The sequence below is a fragment of the Osmerus mordax genome, chromosome 17 (assembly GCF_038355195.1).
Source record: "Osmerus mordax isolate fOsmMor3 chromosome 17, fOsmMor3.pri, whole genome shotgun sequence".
NCBI lineage: Eukaryota > Metazoa > Chordata > Actinopteri > Osmeriformes > Osmeridae > Osmerus > Osmerus mordax.
In genome coordinates this window covers 7,120,173-7,135,644 of record NC_090066.1, presented here as the reverse complement: position 1 = coordinate 7,135,644, position 15,472 = coordinate 7,120,173, and the positions used below count along the sequence as shown (strand labels likewise).

At 43.9% G+C, this 15,472-nt stretch overlaps 1 protein-coding gene across 2 annotated transcripts in view; it reads left to right on the top strand.

The window, feature by feature from the left end:
• Positions 1-4,058: 4,058 nt before the first annotated feature.
• Positions 4,059-15,472, top strand: part of kcnc2 (potassium voltage-gated channel, Shaw-related subfamily, member 2) — a 39,016-nt gene continuing 27,602 nt past the window's right edge. For both annotated transcript variants that reach the window (XM_067254422.1, XM_067254423.1), the window contains exon 1: positions 4,059-4,683. In XM_067254422.1, the coding sequence (XP_067110523.1) occupies positions 4,129-4,683 (555 nt within the window). In that variant the 5' untranslated portion in view covers positions 4,059-4,128. The remainder of the gene's footprint in view (positions 4,684-15,472) is intronic.

The following is a 15,472-nucleotide window of genomic DNA, read 5'->3' as shown; positions in this document are numbered from 1 at the left end:
CAAGAAAATGGCCTATTAGATAGTGAATCTTCTTGATTCCTAATGTTTATTCTTTTACAGAGGCGTCATGTTTTTTAATAAACAGTGAAATGAAAGCACATTTTTTATGGGGGAAAAAAAACATTCCATGTTTATCTAAAATGAGTATTTTACTAAAGCAAAACTAAGGCAAAAGTGTCTTTGTAAACTAACATCCGCCACAAAAAGACGTCTACTGTCGCCGTTGCCTGCCTGTTTGCTTCAGGCTGGAATAAAGGGTTCTTTTGTAACTGTGTGGATTTGTCAACTGCATCCATTTTCTCAGAAATGATCATTATCTCAGTACATGGCTTCCACATGAAAGCCTTGCAGCCCGTCAGCCAACACGTTTGATATTCCCAACACTAATGGCTGTTTTCATTTCTCTGTTACTCCTCTGATAATCTGTTTCTGCTTCCACAAGTGTTGGCATCACCAATTACAGAGGCCAATGTATGTTAAATAGGTTAAAGAAATGTGACCACTCAGTTTACAATCTGCTTTTTTGGATGTACAAAGGCCAACTAGTGGATTCAGTGCACTTTTATACTTTGCTTACCGGTATCAACTGGTTGTATACAAAAATGTCTCTTTTAAATCTTAGATAATTGTTGACATATGTTGGCAAAGAGTATGTTGAAAAGCACAGGGTGTGAACCACGCACTGTCTCATCTCATAGGCTATTGTCACATACACGCTCTCTGGTCTTAGTACCGCTGTTTCTGTCACCTGGCAACGACTTGTTGCTTAGATACCACATGCTGTTTCTTATATCCATGCAATGAAAAGGGGACTGGTTAAAACGACTAGTATTTTTGAACTAGGGGAGGTTTGAGTGTGTTGTTATGTGTAAGAAAGTTGTCAAACTCTTTATCTTGTACAGAGTCTACAAAGAACACACAAGCTTCCTTAACTGGTTTCCTTAACTGCTTGTCAGGAAAATGTTAACTATATTGTCTGCATCTTTTCAGCCCTGAAACTATTTGCAAGCGACGCTAGTATGTTAGTTTGTCATTAAGTTACGTAATGGCAAAGTTCTACAAGTGGTATACGTGGCAGTCAAACTGACATATTCCACAGCAGCAACATGTTCAACATTATATGTGGAGTATTGTGGACTATCCTAGAGGTACTAAGAAGATTTAAGGTAGAAACAGTTGCCTTATAGTTTAATTGACATTCAGTTTGTCAGAAACTTCTAATTGTTATACTTTTGCTTTTACATATATCTACACCTATTTAATTTAGGGCACAGCCAATCTACATCCATTTAACTTAGGGTCCAACCGATCTTCACCCATATAACGTAAGGTGCAGCCAATCTAAATGCCTGAATAAACTTACCCCTAGGAGTAGAGCAAAATTATGATTGACAAACATGTCCCAAAACGTAATATATATATTACATTACATTTATGCATTTAGCACACGCTTTTATCCAAAGCGACTTCCAAGATATATATGTTTTCAAACTACTGGTGCAACAGAAAGATGTAGTCACAGTGTTTTAACTCTGCTCAGAAGTTGCTGCCTAGTTGTTGCTCGGTCATTGAAGAACGTAAGAGTCAGTAGCTGGGGAAGGAGAGAAATGAAAGAGAGCTCTGGATCTGTGATAAAATTAGATGAGACTAAAGAGGACAGAACAAAAAGTTCCCTCTAAATGGAGGGAGAAAAAGGAGAGTGACAGATGGAAAGAGAGAGTGTTTGCTTAGACACAAGGTCACTTTCTGAAAGTATTGGTTGTTATCCGAAAAGGTCAAATGAAACTAAATTTAAATGAATAAAGGGCCTATTCTTAGTTTGTTTTTCCACAAGAGAATCAATTATCTTTATCAAAGTCAATCTGTTGTTTTGCTCTTTTGTCCTAAATTTATTTTTGAAAGTATTAACTTCCTTTGCAATTAATAGTCACATGAAAAATGCCCATTGTGTCAAGATGTATTGCTCTTTAATAATAATTGAATAGATTATTATATAATTAAGATATGTTGTATGCAGAATATGACATTCGAGGGAGATTCTACATTTAAAAGATAACAGTCCTTTTGACCTGATCCAAAGAAGGAAGCATATTCTGAGACAGGTCACCCCCATGTTTCCAACAAGGACATGTCCTAAGGAAACAGGCTATGGACTGGCTCTATGGTCCAAGAACCTTGCCTCTCCTGGAGCTTGGAAGAGGGGGAAATAGGCTGGCTCTGATGTTTTGTTCTCCAGCCAGCACAACACGGCCTGTTTATGGGGAAATACCTTATTCATTCAACCACGCGATGGGCTTCTCCAGACTTCGTTTCCACGGTGATGAATGGGCCCCATGGATATTAAGTAGGCTGTGCTTAGTCTACAGTATTATTCTAGCAGTAGAAAGAAAATGCATTAGACTGACCGTTATTTTGGGCAGTTTGAAGGTTTTGCAAAAATGTTCTACCAAGATACTTTGTCGGGCGACGGTATAGGCTGCACACCGCGACTTACAGTGGAGTTTTCATATGGATCTCTAGGACTTTTGTGGCTCAAATTGCAAAGTAGCCTACATCTCCACTTTTGCAAACTACAGATGAGAAATAAATAATGATGGTTCAGTCAGAACATGACACTTTGTTTATTAAGGGAACAACCAGCATGCATGCAATGATTGAGCCTAACTGAAAGTCAGAGTTAGCAGGGGATTCATTTTTCATTTATTTTATTTACTTACGTCAATTATTTACACAATAACCGACGTTCTTCTATTTTATTATCTTAACAAAAAATTACAATGTGAGACAGCTATCTCCTCTCGTTTTTATTGAGATCTAAACGAGAAGAATACATTTACATTTATGCATTTAGCAGACGCTTTTATCCAAAGCGACTTCCAAAAGAGTTTTACAAAAGTGCATAGGTCACTGATCATAACAACGAAATAGCCCCAAACATTGCAGGTAGCCAAAACATGAAGCATACATTGTGAAAACTAAGTAAGTCCCAAAGGAAGAACCATAAGAGCATGTAGTTGAACAACTATAAATACATCTAGAATAGAATATATCTAACGAAATATTTCACTTTTTAACTCGAGTGGTTTGTGCGAGGGGTTGCTTTTCCATGTTGCATCTGGGGGCACAACACCGGCATTTTGATTAACGATAAGATACAATTGTCTTTTATACGACGTTCCTAATTTGAGAACCAAAGTCACACATTCCAGAAGAGACTATCTAAATGAACCAAGACTGAGCTTGCAATGTTTTAGAGAAGCAACTGCGGGTGCTGAAAGGACAGCTCCTGGCTGACACGAGAGGTTGGATTCTTCACATCCTCCACCGACGGGCTGTGTGAAGTTGAACAAAGGGATTAGATACATATTTTCATCGATATTTTTTGCGTGCACCTTTGAGTTTAATCTATTGAGTCCAGTAGGAGAGGATGCCAACACATGCGCTTAGCCGCGTTGACCTGTTGAGGACGCGCACATTCAACGCCAATTGCACTAGCTTTAAAACAAAGTTGTGCTTGGCTTTCTGTGATTATCCACGAATACAAACAAAGCACGTGTTAGAGGAATGCAACGGGTTAGCACTAGAAACCCAGCCTGAATTAAGACACGGAGAGCGAGGGAGGGTGTGTCTCTTGAGTAGACGTCGTTTCACGAGGAAGACGCTCATTCCAAGAAGAGATCAAACCAAACCCAGGTCCACGCGCCCCTCATACACCACGGTGGTGTGATGACTTTCCCAAAGAGGGCACAAGTCTGAAGCTGACATGATCAATGAGCGAATGAGCTGTTCCGTGTGACTTCACCTGTCGGAGGGGCGCGAGGAGAGGAGAGAACAGGATCCCCCGAGGCACACACACGAGCAGCGTGTATTTGGTGCCATACTGGTTGAGAGCATTCACATAAGGAACAACTAGTGGGGAACTGACAGGCGGAAAGATTAATGCTCTCCTTTTACGCTCGTATAACACTAAGCGTCATGGAAGCACCTGGTGGCTGAATGTGGATGCGCTCGGGTTAAATCTAACGGAGTTTCTGGAGATTTCTTAACGAACTGGGTGTGCACTGTGCTCGTTGTTACTCTGGTCTACACTCGATACTTTCTTTATCAAGTCATGTCTTATACAGAGCGATGGGCAAGTTTGACGACAACGAGAGGATAATCCTCAACGTTGGGGGAACCAGGCACGAAACGTACAAGACAACCCTAAAGACCCTACCGGGGACACGGCTGGCCCTTCTCGCCTCCGATTCTGACATCGAGTCCGTTTTGGATCAGCTGCAACAAGTCCCCGGCTTCATTGAGTACAACGCAAGGACCAACGAATACTTTTTCGACCGCCACCCTGGGGTTTTCGCCTATGTGCTCAACTATTATCGAACCGGGAAACTTCACTGCCCAGCAGATGTCTGTGGTCCGTTGTTCGAGGAAGAGTTGTCCTTCTGGGGCATCGATGAGACGGACGTGGAGCCTTGCTGCTGGATGTCATATCGGCAGCACAGGGACGCAGAGGAGGCGCTCGACGTGTTTGAGTTAAATGTTGATACTGGAGATGACGATGAAGAGATAGGGAAAAGACTCGGAATTGAGGACGTGGTCGCGGACGGTAATATCAGCCGCTGGAAAAAGTGGCAACCGGTGATTTGGAATCTATTCGAGGATCCCTATTCTTCCAGAGCGGCAAGGGTAAGGGCGCGCGGCCGCGTATGTGGAAAAGTCATTACAATAGTCTAAACACCAAAGTTCCCCTATCTTTTGTTTCCAAATAAAGCACAATGACATAATCCACTGACTCATGCTCGACCAATACAATCATACATTTGTTTTTAATGTATTTATTGTATGCACGATCAAAAGGCAACGCTAAAATTACGTTTCAAACTTAAAAACAACCAAACCTTTTCAAATCAACAATTGTCCCTAATATTTTCTAGTTAACAATGACGTGCTCCATTCCGAAATACGCGATAAATTAGGAAAATGGGTATTAGGTATCTTACACTATTATCAGAATAATAAATACCTTTTTTGTCTGTTACAAATGATCAAATATGACATTTGCGATTATAGCCTATACACTACACAGAGGGGAACCTGGAGGAACCAATTAACGAAACACTACTGTAGCCTATGTCAGTCCGACTGCAACTACAATATTGCCCTTCATATGTTCTTGAATCGTATGCTTCTGGTCTTATTACGCACATAATAGCCAGGCTGCTTATGTATAGATGAGATGGAAGATATTGTAGCCTAAGCATTTACCCAATTACGCACGCAAATGTCACACTGTTGCTGGGATGAACTGATAAAATGACCTTGAATTCATGAGGAAATCTTCACCCATTATAAATAAGTGAAAAATAGCCCTACACTTAATATGACAAATTTGAAGCTGTCTGGCATTTGAAGTTGTTTTCCCAACGCATAGCTTTACTTGGTGAATGTTCCTTCACCTAAGCATGCTTCAATGAATTCTTGACAGTTGTTAACACCTGTCACAAACAATGACAATTATTGTAAAAAAAAAATAGTTAAATTAGTTGTCCCTTCTAGAATTATTTCTGTACCTATAAAAGACAGGAGAGATCATCTTCAGGCCTGCCAGATTATTGCCATGAATGGATGTGTGACAAGCTGAGGGGAGAGGTCACGTGACACTGGCTGCTTACAAACACTACATATTCTAAGACATCTTACTGTCCCAATCTCCTCCCTCTGAAGAGTGGTGTTCACGAGCATATCATCTCCCAATGTAGCAGTTCCTGGAATAGCATTGTCTGATGTGTGTGTGTGTGTGTACATGTGTATGTGTGATGTCAGAGTTGTTTTATACAGTGACAAGTCTTCCAAAAACAGAAGAAAATCTGCAGACGGAGATTGTGATTGTTCTGTCTGCCACTAAGACCTACATAGATGCATATGGTATTTATATACATGTTCTCTCTCTCTATCTCTCTCTCTCTCTCTCTCTCTCTCTCTCTCTCTCTCTCTCTCTCTCTCTCTCTCTCTCTCTCTCTCTCTCTCTCTCTCTCTCTCCTCTCTCTCTCTCTCTCTCTCTCTCTCTCTCTCTCTCTACCTGTCTGTTTTCCTACACCCAGTGCCAGTTTGAAGTTGTGGATAATTGGCTTTATCCTTCTCTCAGTGAGGTATGCTCCAGATGAAACTGCGAAAAAAGTCAGCTCTGGACTGTTGATCTAATCGATAGTTAATTGTTTCTCCAGACGTCTAATCCCAGCCCTTGTCTGCCATCTCCATTTTTAACAAATGGAGGCAGAGGAGGAAGGGTGGGAAGGGGGGGTCCAGGCTGTGCTTTGACCTTGGTCCAGCTTGCCTTACTTGTACTCAAGTCAATATGCAGGCAACTTTTCCGGCATATTTCCTTTCTCTGTGTGTGCACGCGCGTCTATGTGTTTGTGTGCGAGAGTGGGTTGTTCCGAGAAATGTGTACAATATGCTTTTGTGCATGTGCTATGTGAGTGTAAAGAGAGGATGCGAGACGCACACACACACGGACGGACTTTCCACCCTGTGCTCGGCATGCAAGGAGACCCGCAGAGAAGGCATTAAAACAACCCCTTTTCATGTGCGAGGTGATAACCACTTCTGTAATTGTGTTCAAAGAGGTTGTATCATGGGCCTCCCACCGTCTTTCTTCCCCTCCTCTTCCTGTTCCTCTGATGATGGTGGTGGTTCAACAGCGGGCACAGCAAACCCACTGTTCACCTGCACAGCGTCGAGGAGGGAGGGGGGTGAGGCTGCTTGACTTTGATCCCTAAGCCTCTCAGCTCTACTGCCTAGGTTGCTCGTCTTTACTCACCCCCAAGCATTAAGGCTGAGATCTCTCACCTCCCAGTGTGTATGTGTTTGTTTACGTGTGTGTGTGTGCGCGTGTTGGAGTGTGTGTGTGTGTGTGTTTGTGTGTGCGTGTGAAAGTGGACCCTCTATGCTCTGATCCCCTGTTGACACGACAAGGTGTTAATGTAGAAGAGCAGGGACTTATCCCAACGTGCAAAGTAGTATTTGCATATAGCGGATGTGTGACATGAGACTAGCTACAGTCACATCCCAATACTGTTCCCTGGAACACTGTCCCTGTTGGATTGGTGTCAACACGTGTGGTTAGAACACTGTCCAGGAAACCCTGCTCACACTGAAGATATTCACATATTAGTAGGTGTTTATGGTAGCTATGCGTCAAATCCATGGATATACAGTAGTATAGTCCCCTTGGCCATGCAGGGTTGTGTTGGAGGAGCTGGTCAGGATTGTGCATGATCATGACGATGAATGTGATGGTGAGGGGGGTGATTTCGACAATGATGATTGTGTTGATGAAGATGATACTTTTTAATTTTAATGGTGACAGTGAGAATGACGGTTGGGGATTTAATGATGACGACAAAGACGAGAGATGAACCTGGATGCACCTTCCACGTCTGTGTAACCCCCACCCACACACACACACACACACACACAGACACGCAAACACACCAACCCCCCAGGACTAAACACCAGGTACGATGGAAGTTTGATGAAGGAGTGGATCGTTCTTACAGAAGGAGAACCAATACAGAGAGTTCCCTGATATGATCCCACCACAGGCTTCAGCATCCCAGCAGCCTGTCCATGAGTGTGCATGCCTCTACTCCAGGAAGTAAAGCCAGGCAGGGTGTCATCGTGCTCCTCGATGCCCCCCCCCCCCATGCTGTTGCTATTGATGTTGCCATGTTCTCTCTCTCTCCAGTCATGTTTCTAATTGCCCTGAACCTGCTCACTGTGTGTGTGTTTTTTTCTGTTTATTGTGTGTGTGTATTGTTTGTGTTCGTTCTGTGCCCTGTGTTAATCTGTTTGTGTTTGTCTCTCTTGTATCTTCTGTAGTTGGCCATGGTCGGACTTGGATGGTAATACGCATATGTAATACGCATACCCCCCCCCCCTCGTCCCCCCGACAACCCCCGTCCCCCCATTCCATGTTTGCTCCCCCTCCAGGCTGAGGTCCTAACCGACACCCTCGCCGAAACCAAAGCACTCGTGCCTCCCCCCCCCCCCCCCCCCCCCCATCCATAAAAAAAAGAAACAAATATTTTCCCATGATCTCATCTGAGACTTGCAGCTTGCTTCCGCCAGTTAAGAGGTTAACCCCACTGCGTCTGGGTACCGCCGCCGCCGTGCGCCTGAAGATGCTACCGGGGCCAGGCTGAGCGCTCAGCCTGTTGTCATGGCAACATCATTCGCCTCATGCCGGCCTTGTTTTCATTGAGAGCTGCCCGGTCCATGAAACCCAATTGATTTCAGAAATTACGTCAACCATAAACCCCACCACCCCACCTGCCCCCACTGCCCCCACCTCTCCTTTTCTCCATTACCTCCTGTTTGTATCACTTTGCATATTTCGAGTCTCCCCCACAAGGTAGGCTTTTCTAAAGCCATGTGAAATACTAATAAGGGTCTTATGTGCATGTAAAACTGATACCAACACTCACACGCACCCCATTAATGAAAGGCATTGTGTGTTCTGGCTGTTTCAAGCAGAGGCTGACCCAAACACCTACAGGTGTGTGTGTGTGCCAACACCACAACAGCCTATAGGGACGTCCTCAGAGAACAGAGGGTGTGTGTGTGTTTGTGTGTGTGTCAGTGGAAGGGGGGCAAGGGGGGGGGGGGGGGTGCCGCCGTGGTTACCATCCCGCCGAGCAAACCCCGACTGACGCGTAAACAGAAAGCAGACCTGACGGAGGGTGTGTAGCAGGGCAAATGGCTGCCCGCGCGTGGGTGGTGACGGCACGCCGCTGGGCATGTTTGGAGCCACTGCCAGTCACGTTAATATCCCCTGTCAATCATCGCTCCCTTTCTTCATTGCCGGGTAACATGGAATATCAAAACAACGTGGCTTTAGATGGGTTTTAGGAAAACACTCATGGTAATCAACAAGTTTGTACTGAACGGGTCCTTTTTGATAGCGTAATGTGGGATTTCCTCTAGTCTAACACGTTTAATGTGTTTAAACAATGATGTTGTACATGTTAGTGGGGCGTATGACCTCTGTGACTGTACGTGCATGTTTGTGAATTCCAGAGAAGAGAGAGAGAGAGAGAGAGAGAGAGAGAGAGAGAGAGAGAGAGAGAGAGAGAGAGAGAGAGAGAGAGAGAGGAAGAGAAAGACAGAGGGAGAGAGGGAGAGAGGGAGAGAGAGAGAGGAAGAGAAAGACAGACAGGGAGAGAGGGACAGAGGGAGAAAGAGAGAGAGGGAGGCAGAGAGAGAGGGAGAGAGAGAGAGAGAGAGGGAGGCAGATAGAGAGAGGGAGAGAGAGATAGAGAAAGAGAGGAGAGAGAGAGAGATAGTGTTCATGGATTGTTAATGAAGGAAGGGTATTCTGTATGCATGAGGGAACCCCACATCTCAGAGAGAGCCTGCCATGTTCTAGCTTATCTTCTCTTTCTGTTTATCTCTCTCTTTCTTGATATCTATATCTCACTCCTCCTATGCTCCAATGACCAATGTAGGAGGCAATTGTTGCATACTTACGACATACCTGCAGCCATAATTGCTTTGAAAGACATAAGACTGATAGATTGTGGGAAGTCATCTGTGTACTTAATTACTGGTATCCTAGTAATTCTAAAACATACCAATAGACATTATCAGCACATTGTCACTTACCTGGAAAGCGAAGGTTCCTGGTATTACCCCCACACCACACCCTTACCAGCTGAAGCACATCTCAAATAAGCATGACCTTGAAATATGTATGAATGTGGCATATTGAGCATGGCTTCTAAAATGCATGTCATGTTTAGTATCCTCTTCAAGCTTGACTTCTCATTCAAGCAATCTGGCACCAGGTTACTGGACTTCAAGGGTTGGATCCCTTGAAAATCAAGCACATTTTAGAGGTGGTTTCAGGGCTGTGGAGGTTAGAAAGACAGTGTAGGCCAGCACTGGTAAGGTTAGAATTTTTTTGGGTGTCCACATTTCAAAACCCCATAACCTCAGAACCTCTGTACTTAAGTACTTCAGAAACAAACATTTTGAATCTCAGAAACGTAGATCCTGAGAACGTCAGAACTTCTGAGCCTCGGAACCTCAAAACCTTAGGATATCATCTGATAGTTCTAGACATTAATAACAGCTGGAACAAACATTCTCAAACAACAGGTGTGATGGATACACACACGCACTCTCACACACACACACACCTACACAAACACACACGAACACGCACACACACATAGAAACATTACTCAAGACTGATATTATAAGAGATGTAGATCTCCAATCTCAGCGTTAATGGCTTGCAATCTCACCATCTCTCCTCTTCCCTTCCATGGTCCTGGATGCCAGGCAGGGTACCCGACACACAACAGCCACATTAGAGTGAATAGAAATACCGTTTGTCTGGGTGGAGTACTGCATTATTGATGCCAAGCCACTCACTGTCATGAAGCTCATACCAAGGACAATGGTTTCATTACAGATGCTATTCTCTGGGCTGTTCCCCCAACTCGTGGGGTCTCACATTAAAAAGGTGATTAATAAAAGGGAATTCAAAGTCGATTAAAGTTTTTTTTTGTCAAGCAATCTTTTTTCAGACATCTGTGATGATTAAGACTTGGGGTGGAATAGATTTGAGTGTTTGAGTTGGAAGTTTGATTTACACTGGAATTAAGTGAACCAGGGGTGCATCAGCAGTATCAATAATGAACCCATTTCCACCCTCAATGAAAATCTGGGGGATTGCTACTGAGGTCTGGTGTGGGGTATCTAATATAATGTGGGTTAGTTAAACAAGAAACACATTCAGACATGTGGATTATGAATTTGAAAAAAATCCCCATAAAAATACATCAGTGGGCTAAACTTCCAGACTGGGCCATTAAACTTTCTCTTTCAAGATTCATTGAGGATTTGTCACTGGTGATGTATTGGGAATAAAAGACCCAGAGGACATTCCAAACAAAGGTCACAATTTTCGCAGTGGCGTCAATTTTTAGACCTCAGACAAAATTGTTTCTCTAAGTTGTCCATTTTAGAACATGGTATGTACTGGGGATAGTGTTTATTTCCTCCTCCTTCCTGGCTGGGGCAACAGCCTAACCGCCTTTGATTTCCAAATCCAATCCTTCATTTAACTCTGAGGAGAATGTATTTTTAAGATCCACACGCAAAGAGGGCCAGACTGCAAACTGAAAATGTCAGAGCTGCAATGAGGCGTTCCGTAGATGTTCCACCTTGTGCCAAAATGGAGTTGTCATCTCATATCCCTGTGACCATGCCACTGGCTGCCATCCGAAGGACACAATGTCAAATAAAGCTGTCACAGACTCCGGACAACTTCTTCATTTCAACATTTTACATTTTGTTTATTTAGCAAGAGGCTTTCATCCAAAGCGATGTGCAGAAAGTGCATAAACAAAGTACAGCAGACGATGAAGGATCAGAAGTGTAGGGGTCAGAACGCCCCCCTCACCCCCACTCACCCCCTTCCTCCCTATATCCTGCCCAAACTACGGACAGTTTACCAATTCATTTCCCCCCTCTCTATCCTTTCAAAATGCTAATTGCATGCATGGTCATTCCCCTGGCTGAACTCCTGTACTTTCAACTCCAGCTCGCTGATGGTTTTCATTGGTTCAAAGAGCGGCCTTAAAAGAGCGGCCACTATTAAATCCAGCCGTGTCGGAGCGAACGCTGCCCAATTAGGAAGGATGTGCCGCCTGCTGCACAGACTGACAACAGAGGCACAGGAGGCCTGAAATGGACCATTGATCATGGCAAGAAACATCTATCTGTCCTCTGTACTGCAAATGAGGGTAATGGTGGGCCCCACAATGACTGGATCCTCTGCCTTGCTAACTCTCTAAACGATCATCAACCGAATCTAATCGCGGTGCGTTTAGTCCACTCACTAAGACATGTCTCCAGTGAAGTTCATCTTTCTCGGTGATCCCGTTGTCTTATGCCTCGTATATGAGTCCTGCATGCCCCGCTCCCATCCTGGTGAGGGTTATGAATGGTAATGGAAAGCTTCACCAGCTCTGTATTGACTGAATCTGTAACCGAAGCCTCCCTAGAGGTTGCCTCTTGGAAAGAGCTAATCGCGCAAAGGGTCAGCAGGCTGACTCTGTCCTCTGGCAGAAAGTAAATGTCAGTCAGCCGCAGAGACGGAGGTAGTCAGTTGCTGAGTAACAACCCAGACCTCCCCTGTCATGGAATGCCATTTTTGTGCCTGGGAGAGGAACTGTCCACACGCTAGGTGGGAAAAAGACACCGTAGATGGATCCAAGCCACGCTAGGTCCTAGAGAGAGAGGTATACCGAAACTTCACCGATTGAACACTGTCAGAAACCTTGTCAGAACAGGAAGGGCAGCAACCCCGGTGGCTCACAGGGTAAAGTGCGTACCACATGGGCTGAGGCCGTATGTCTTCCTCTCTCTCTTACCAGCCTTTCCTGTCTACCTCGAACTGTCACTTCCAATGATCCAAAGTATAAAAAAGAAAAGAACAGGAAGATCTTTCTGTGCTAAAGAACCAAAAGTTCTATATAGGTCTGAATCACCCTGCCCCCCTGCCCCAAAACGATGTCTTTACACACCTTGTACCCAGATAGGAAGAGTAGGCTTAATATTTTCTTGTTCCTTTCTCCAGCTCAGACAATCTGACATCCATTTCATCGTTGTCTAAAGCTCTCCTCAACCTTGGTACAGGCTGACAGGACCTGGTGGTACCTTGTTAAGAAGACTGCCTGCAATCACTTCTAAGAACCCTCTCCATGCTCTGTTGACCCCTCACCCTCATGGCTCTCATGATAAAAAAACCCTGTCATAGAAGACTCCAGTATAAGGAGACTCACCCTGTCAAATGCAAACTCCCACATCAGAGGTGCAGATGTATTCAAATGTCAAGCCTAGTTTATTCAGATTGTACCACAGACGTTCATATTGAATTAGTTCTTCTGCTTTTGGTTTGTAAAATCCTCTCGACTGCATCTTAAACAACAAAGTATTCAAACCTGGTCTGCTATTAGGCCAAACATAATAGATTCAAAGTTCACTAATGCAAATGACACAAATATACAGTACAGCACAGGCCAGCATGGACTGATAACTGTCTGTCTGCTCCTCTCCTCCACGGTTCTCTAATCTAGGCCAGGTAAGTTGTCTCATCACCACTATCAGGGGTTCTCCAGAGAGGAGTGTTTAGAACACCTCACTTCTCCTACTTTTATCCAGCCGTCTTGTCCAGTGAGAGGCGAATGGAGAGGAAAGGGATGTCCCGCTTGGTTGCATTTAACGCTCCACTGCCCTCCGTAAGGGTCTTCTGCTGCTGCTAGGCTACCCTTCGGAGCCTCAGGCCTGCGGAGGGAGGTCAGGCCAGGGGAGGGAGCTCAGGCCAGGGGAAGGAGCTCAGGCCAGGGGAGGGAGCTCAGGCCAGGGGAGGGAGCTCAGGCCAGGGGAGGGAGCTCAGGCCAGGGGAGGGAGCTCAGGCCAGGGGAGGGAGCTCAGGCCAGGGGAGACTGTGGAGTCTGTGGAGACTGGCTTTGCCCCTCTGAGGATTTAAAAAAAAATCGCATTAAGAATAACTTTTATTTACACATTCTCACACAAAAGTATGCTTTACATAGGAATATAAAATAAAAGAATAATAACAGTTATATATATCAATATCAAATACAAATACACATATATAAAGGGTAAAATACAATAGAGTTAAGCAAGACTCAAATAGTGAACAGTAGGTCTAGTTTGTTGGGGAAGAGAATGTGTTGAATAAAGCAATGTATTTTGAGTTGAGTTTTGAAAGAAGAGAAGCTGTTTCAAGCACAAAGGTGTTGTGGTAGTGAGTTCCAGAGTTCAGCTTTGTTCCTCTGAAGGGGATCTCCTAGTTCCTGTGGAATGGATGTGTGAACAAGTTACATCTGGACTGCTCTGGCGAGAATGTTGCGGCCTGGACACCGCAGAGCACAGCCTCAGGCTCACTTTAATATTGTATATTGTATTTTATTTGTAACTTTATGTTACCCTTTATTATTATTTTTTTTTGTTATAAACATTCAGTTGTCTAATTCTAGGTATCAGACCTGGACAATGAATACATATACAATAAAACAAAACACAAATTCATCAATCAAATAAATGGTAATTTAATCAAATGCATTTGAGCATGTATAATTTGTAATCTCTTGAGGATGCTCTGCCTTGCCGACCCATCAGTTACAGCACACATGTATGCAAAATTCCACACCAATTTATGTTGATTAGAAAATAATTTGTAAATCATATAGCCTTGGCTCGTCAGAGATGACATTTGATATGGAAAAAAATAAAATAATAATAATATTGGCCCCAGGTATTTTTTATGGTTTTGCTGGGTATTAAATCAATAGGAACCACGTCAGAATAATCAGATGGTGCTTCATTCGTCAGGAACCCTTGATAACAGACTCATTTATATGTTGTTTTCATCCTTTAAAATCCTGCATTAAAGACACCTTACAGGGCTGCAATGTTGAAACTGTATTATTGAAGCATAATATTGGATGTCTCTTGAAAACTACCAATCAGATTTGAGATTTGTTATAATGTATTGGACAAATTAGAAGAAAAAACCCAAACCAAACCTAACCAAACCTAACCAAACCATAAGTATAAAGGCTGATGCCATTGCTATAACCACCAGTTCTAGATGATAGTTAACCCTCGCAGGCCTGTTCCATTCCTGGTAATTCCAATGTAAAAATAAGAACTGTATTAAGATATGGCTTGTCAGCTTATCCTCACACAGAAAAGAAAAATGACATAAACATGTTCGGAATACGATAGGGCTGTTTATCTCAACTCACAGTGCAGCCCCCCAGGGAGGAACAGCCATGGAGTGGGTCACCAGTAATCCTTTGCCTTTGATACTCTGCAGTCAAATAGACTATTTATTGTCAGCTTGAGAATTAAAACAAACCAACCGGGGGTAAGATGCCCATTCACACCTCCCCCTGAGGCATTGTAGCCATAGCACATGTTGAAGCATAACACAATAGTGCCCTACCCCCTCTCTATACATTATCTCCAGGGACCAATACAAAACCTTAACCGTTTAATAGCAAGCTCAAGGACATAGTTGTTGTGGGCCCTGTGGGCATTAGAGAGCACAGCCTTTAAATCACAAGCTAAATCCTTTCGATGCAATAACACCATTGATATCCTAAACACTCCACTGAAAGGCCCACAGCTGGCCTTTTTATTCGAATCGGAGGATACGTGCGAGAGATGGGCTGGGGGGGGGGAGATTGACAGGTTTACGATCAGTAGAGGGGTTACGCTTTCGATTATTTGGAGACTTATGTTGGTTTCTCTCTGTGAAGGTCAAAGGAACATCCCGTTTGAGCTGGGCGTCCCAGCTCACCTCAGAGTTTGGCCACCTCTCTCAGGAGATGCAAAGTGACCTTTTGGCTCCAATCCTCAGAATTGTGTCCCCGAG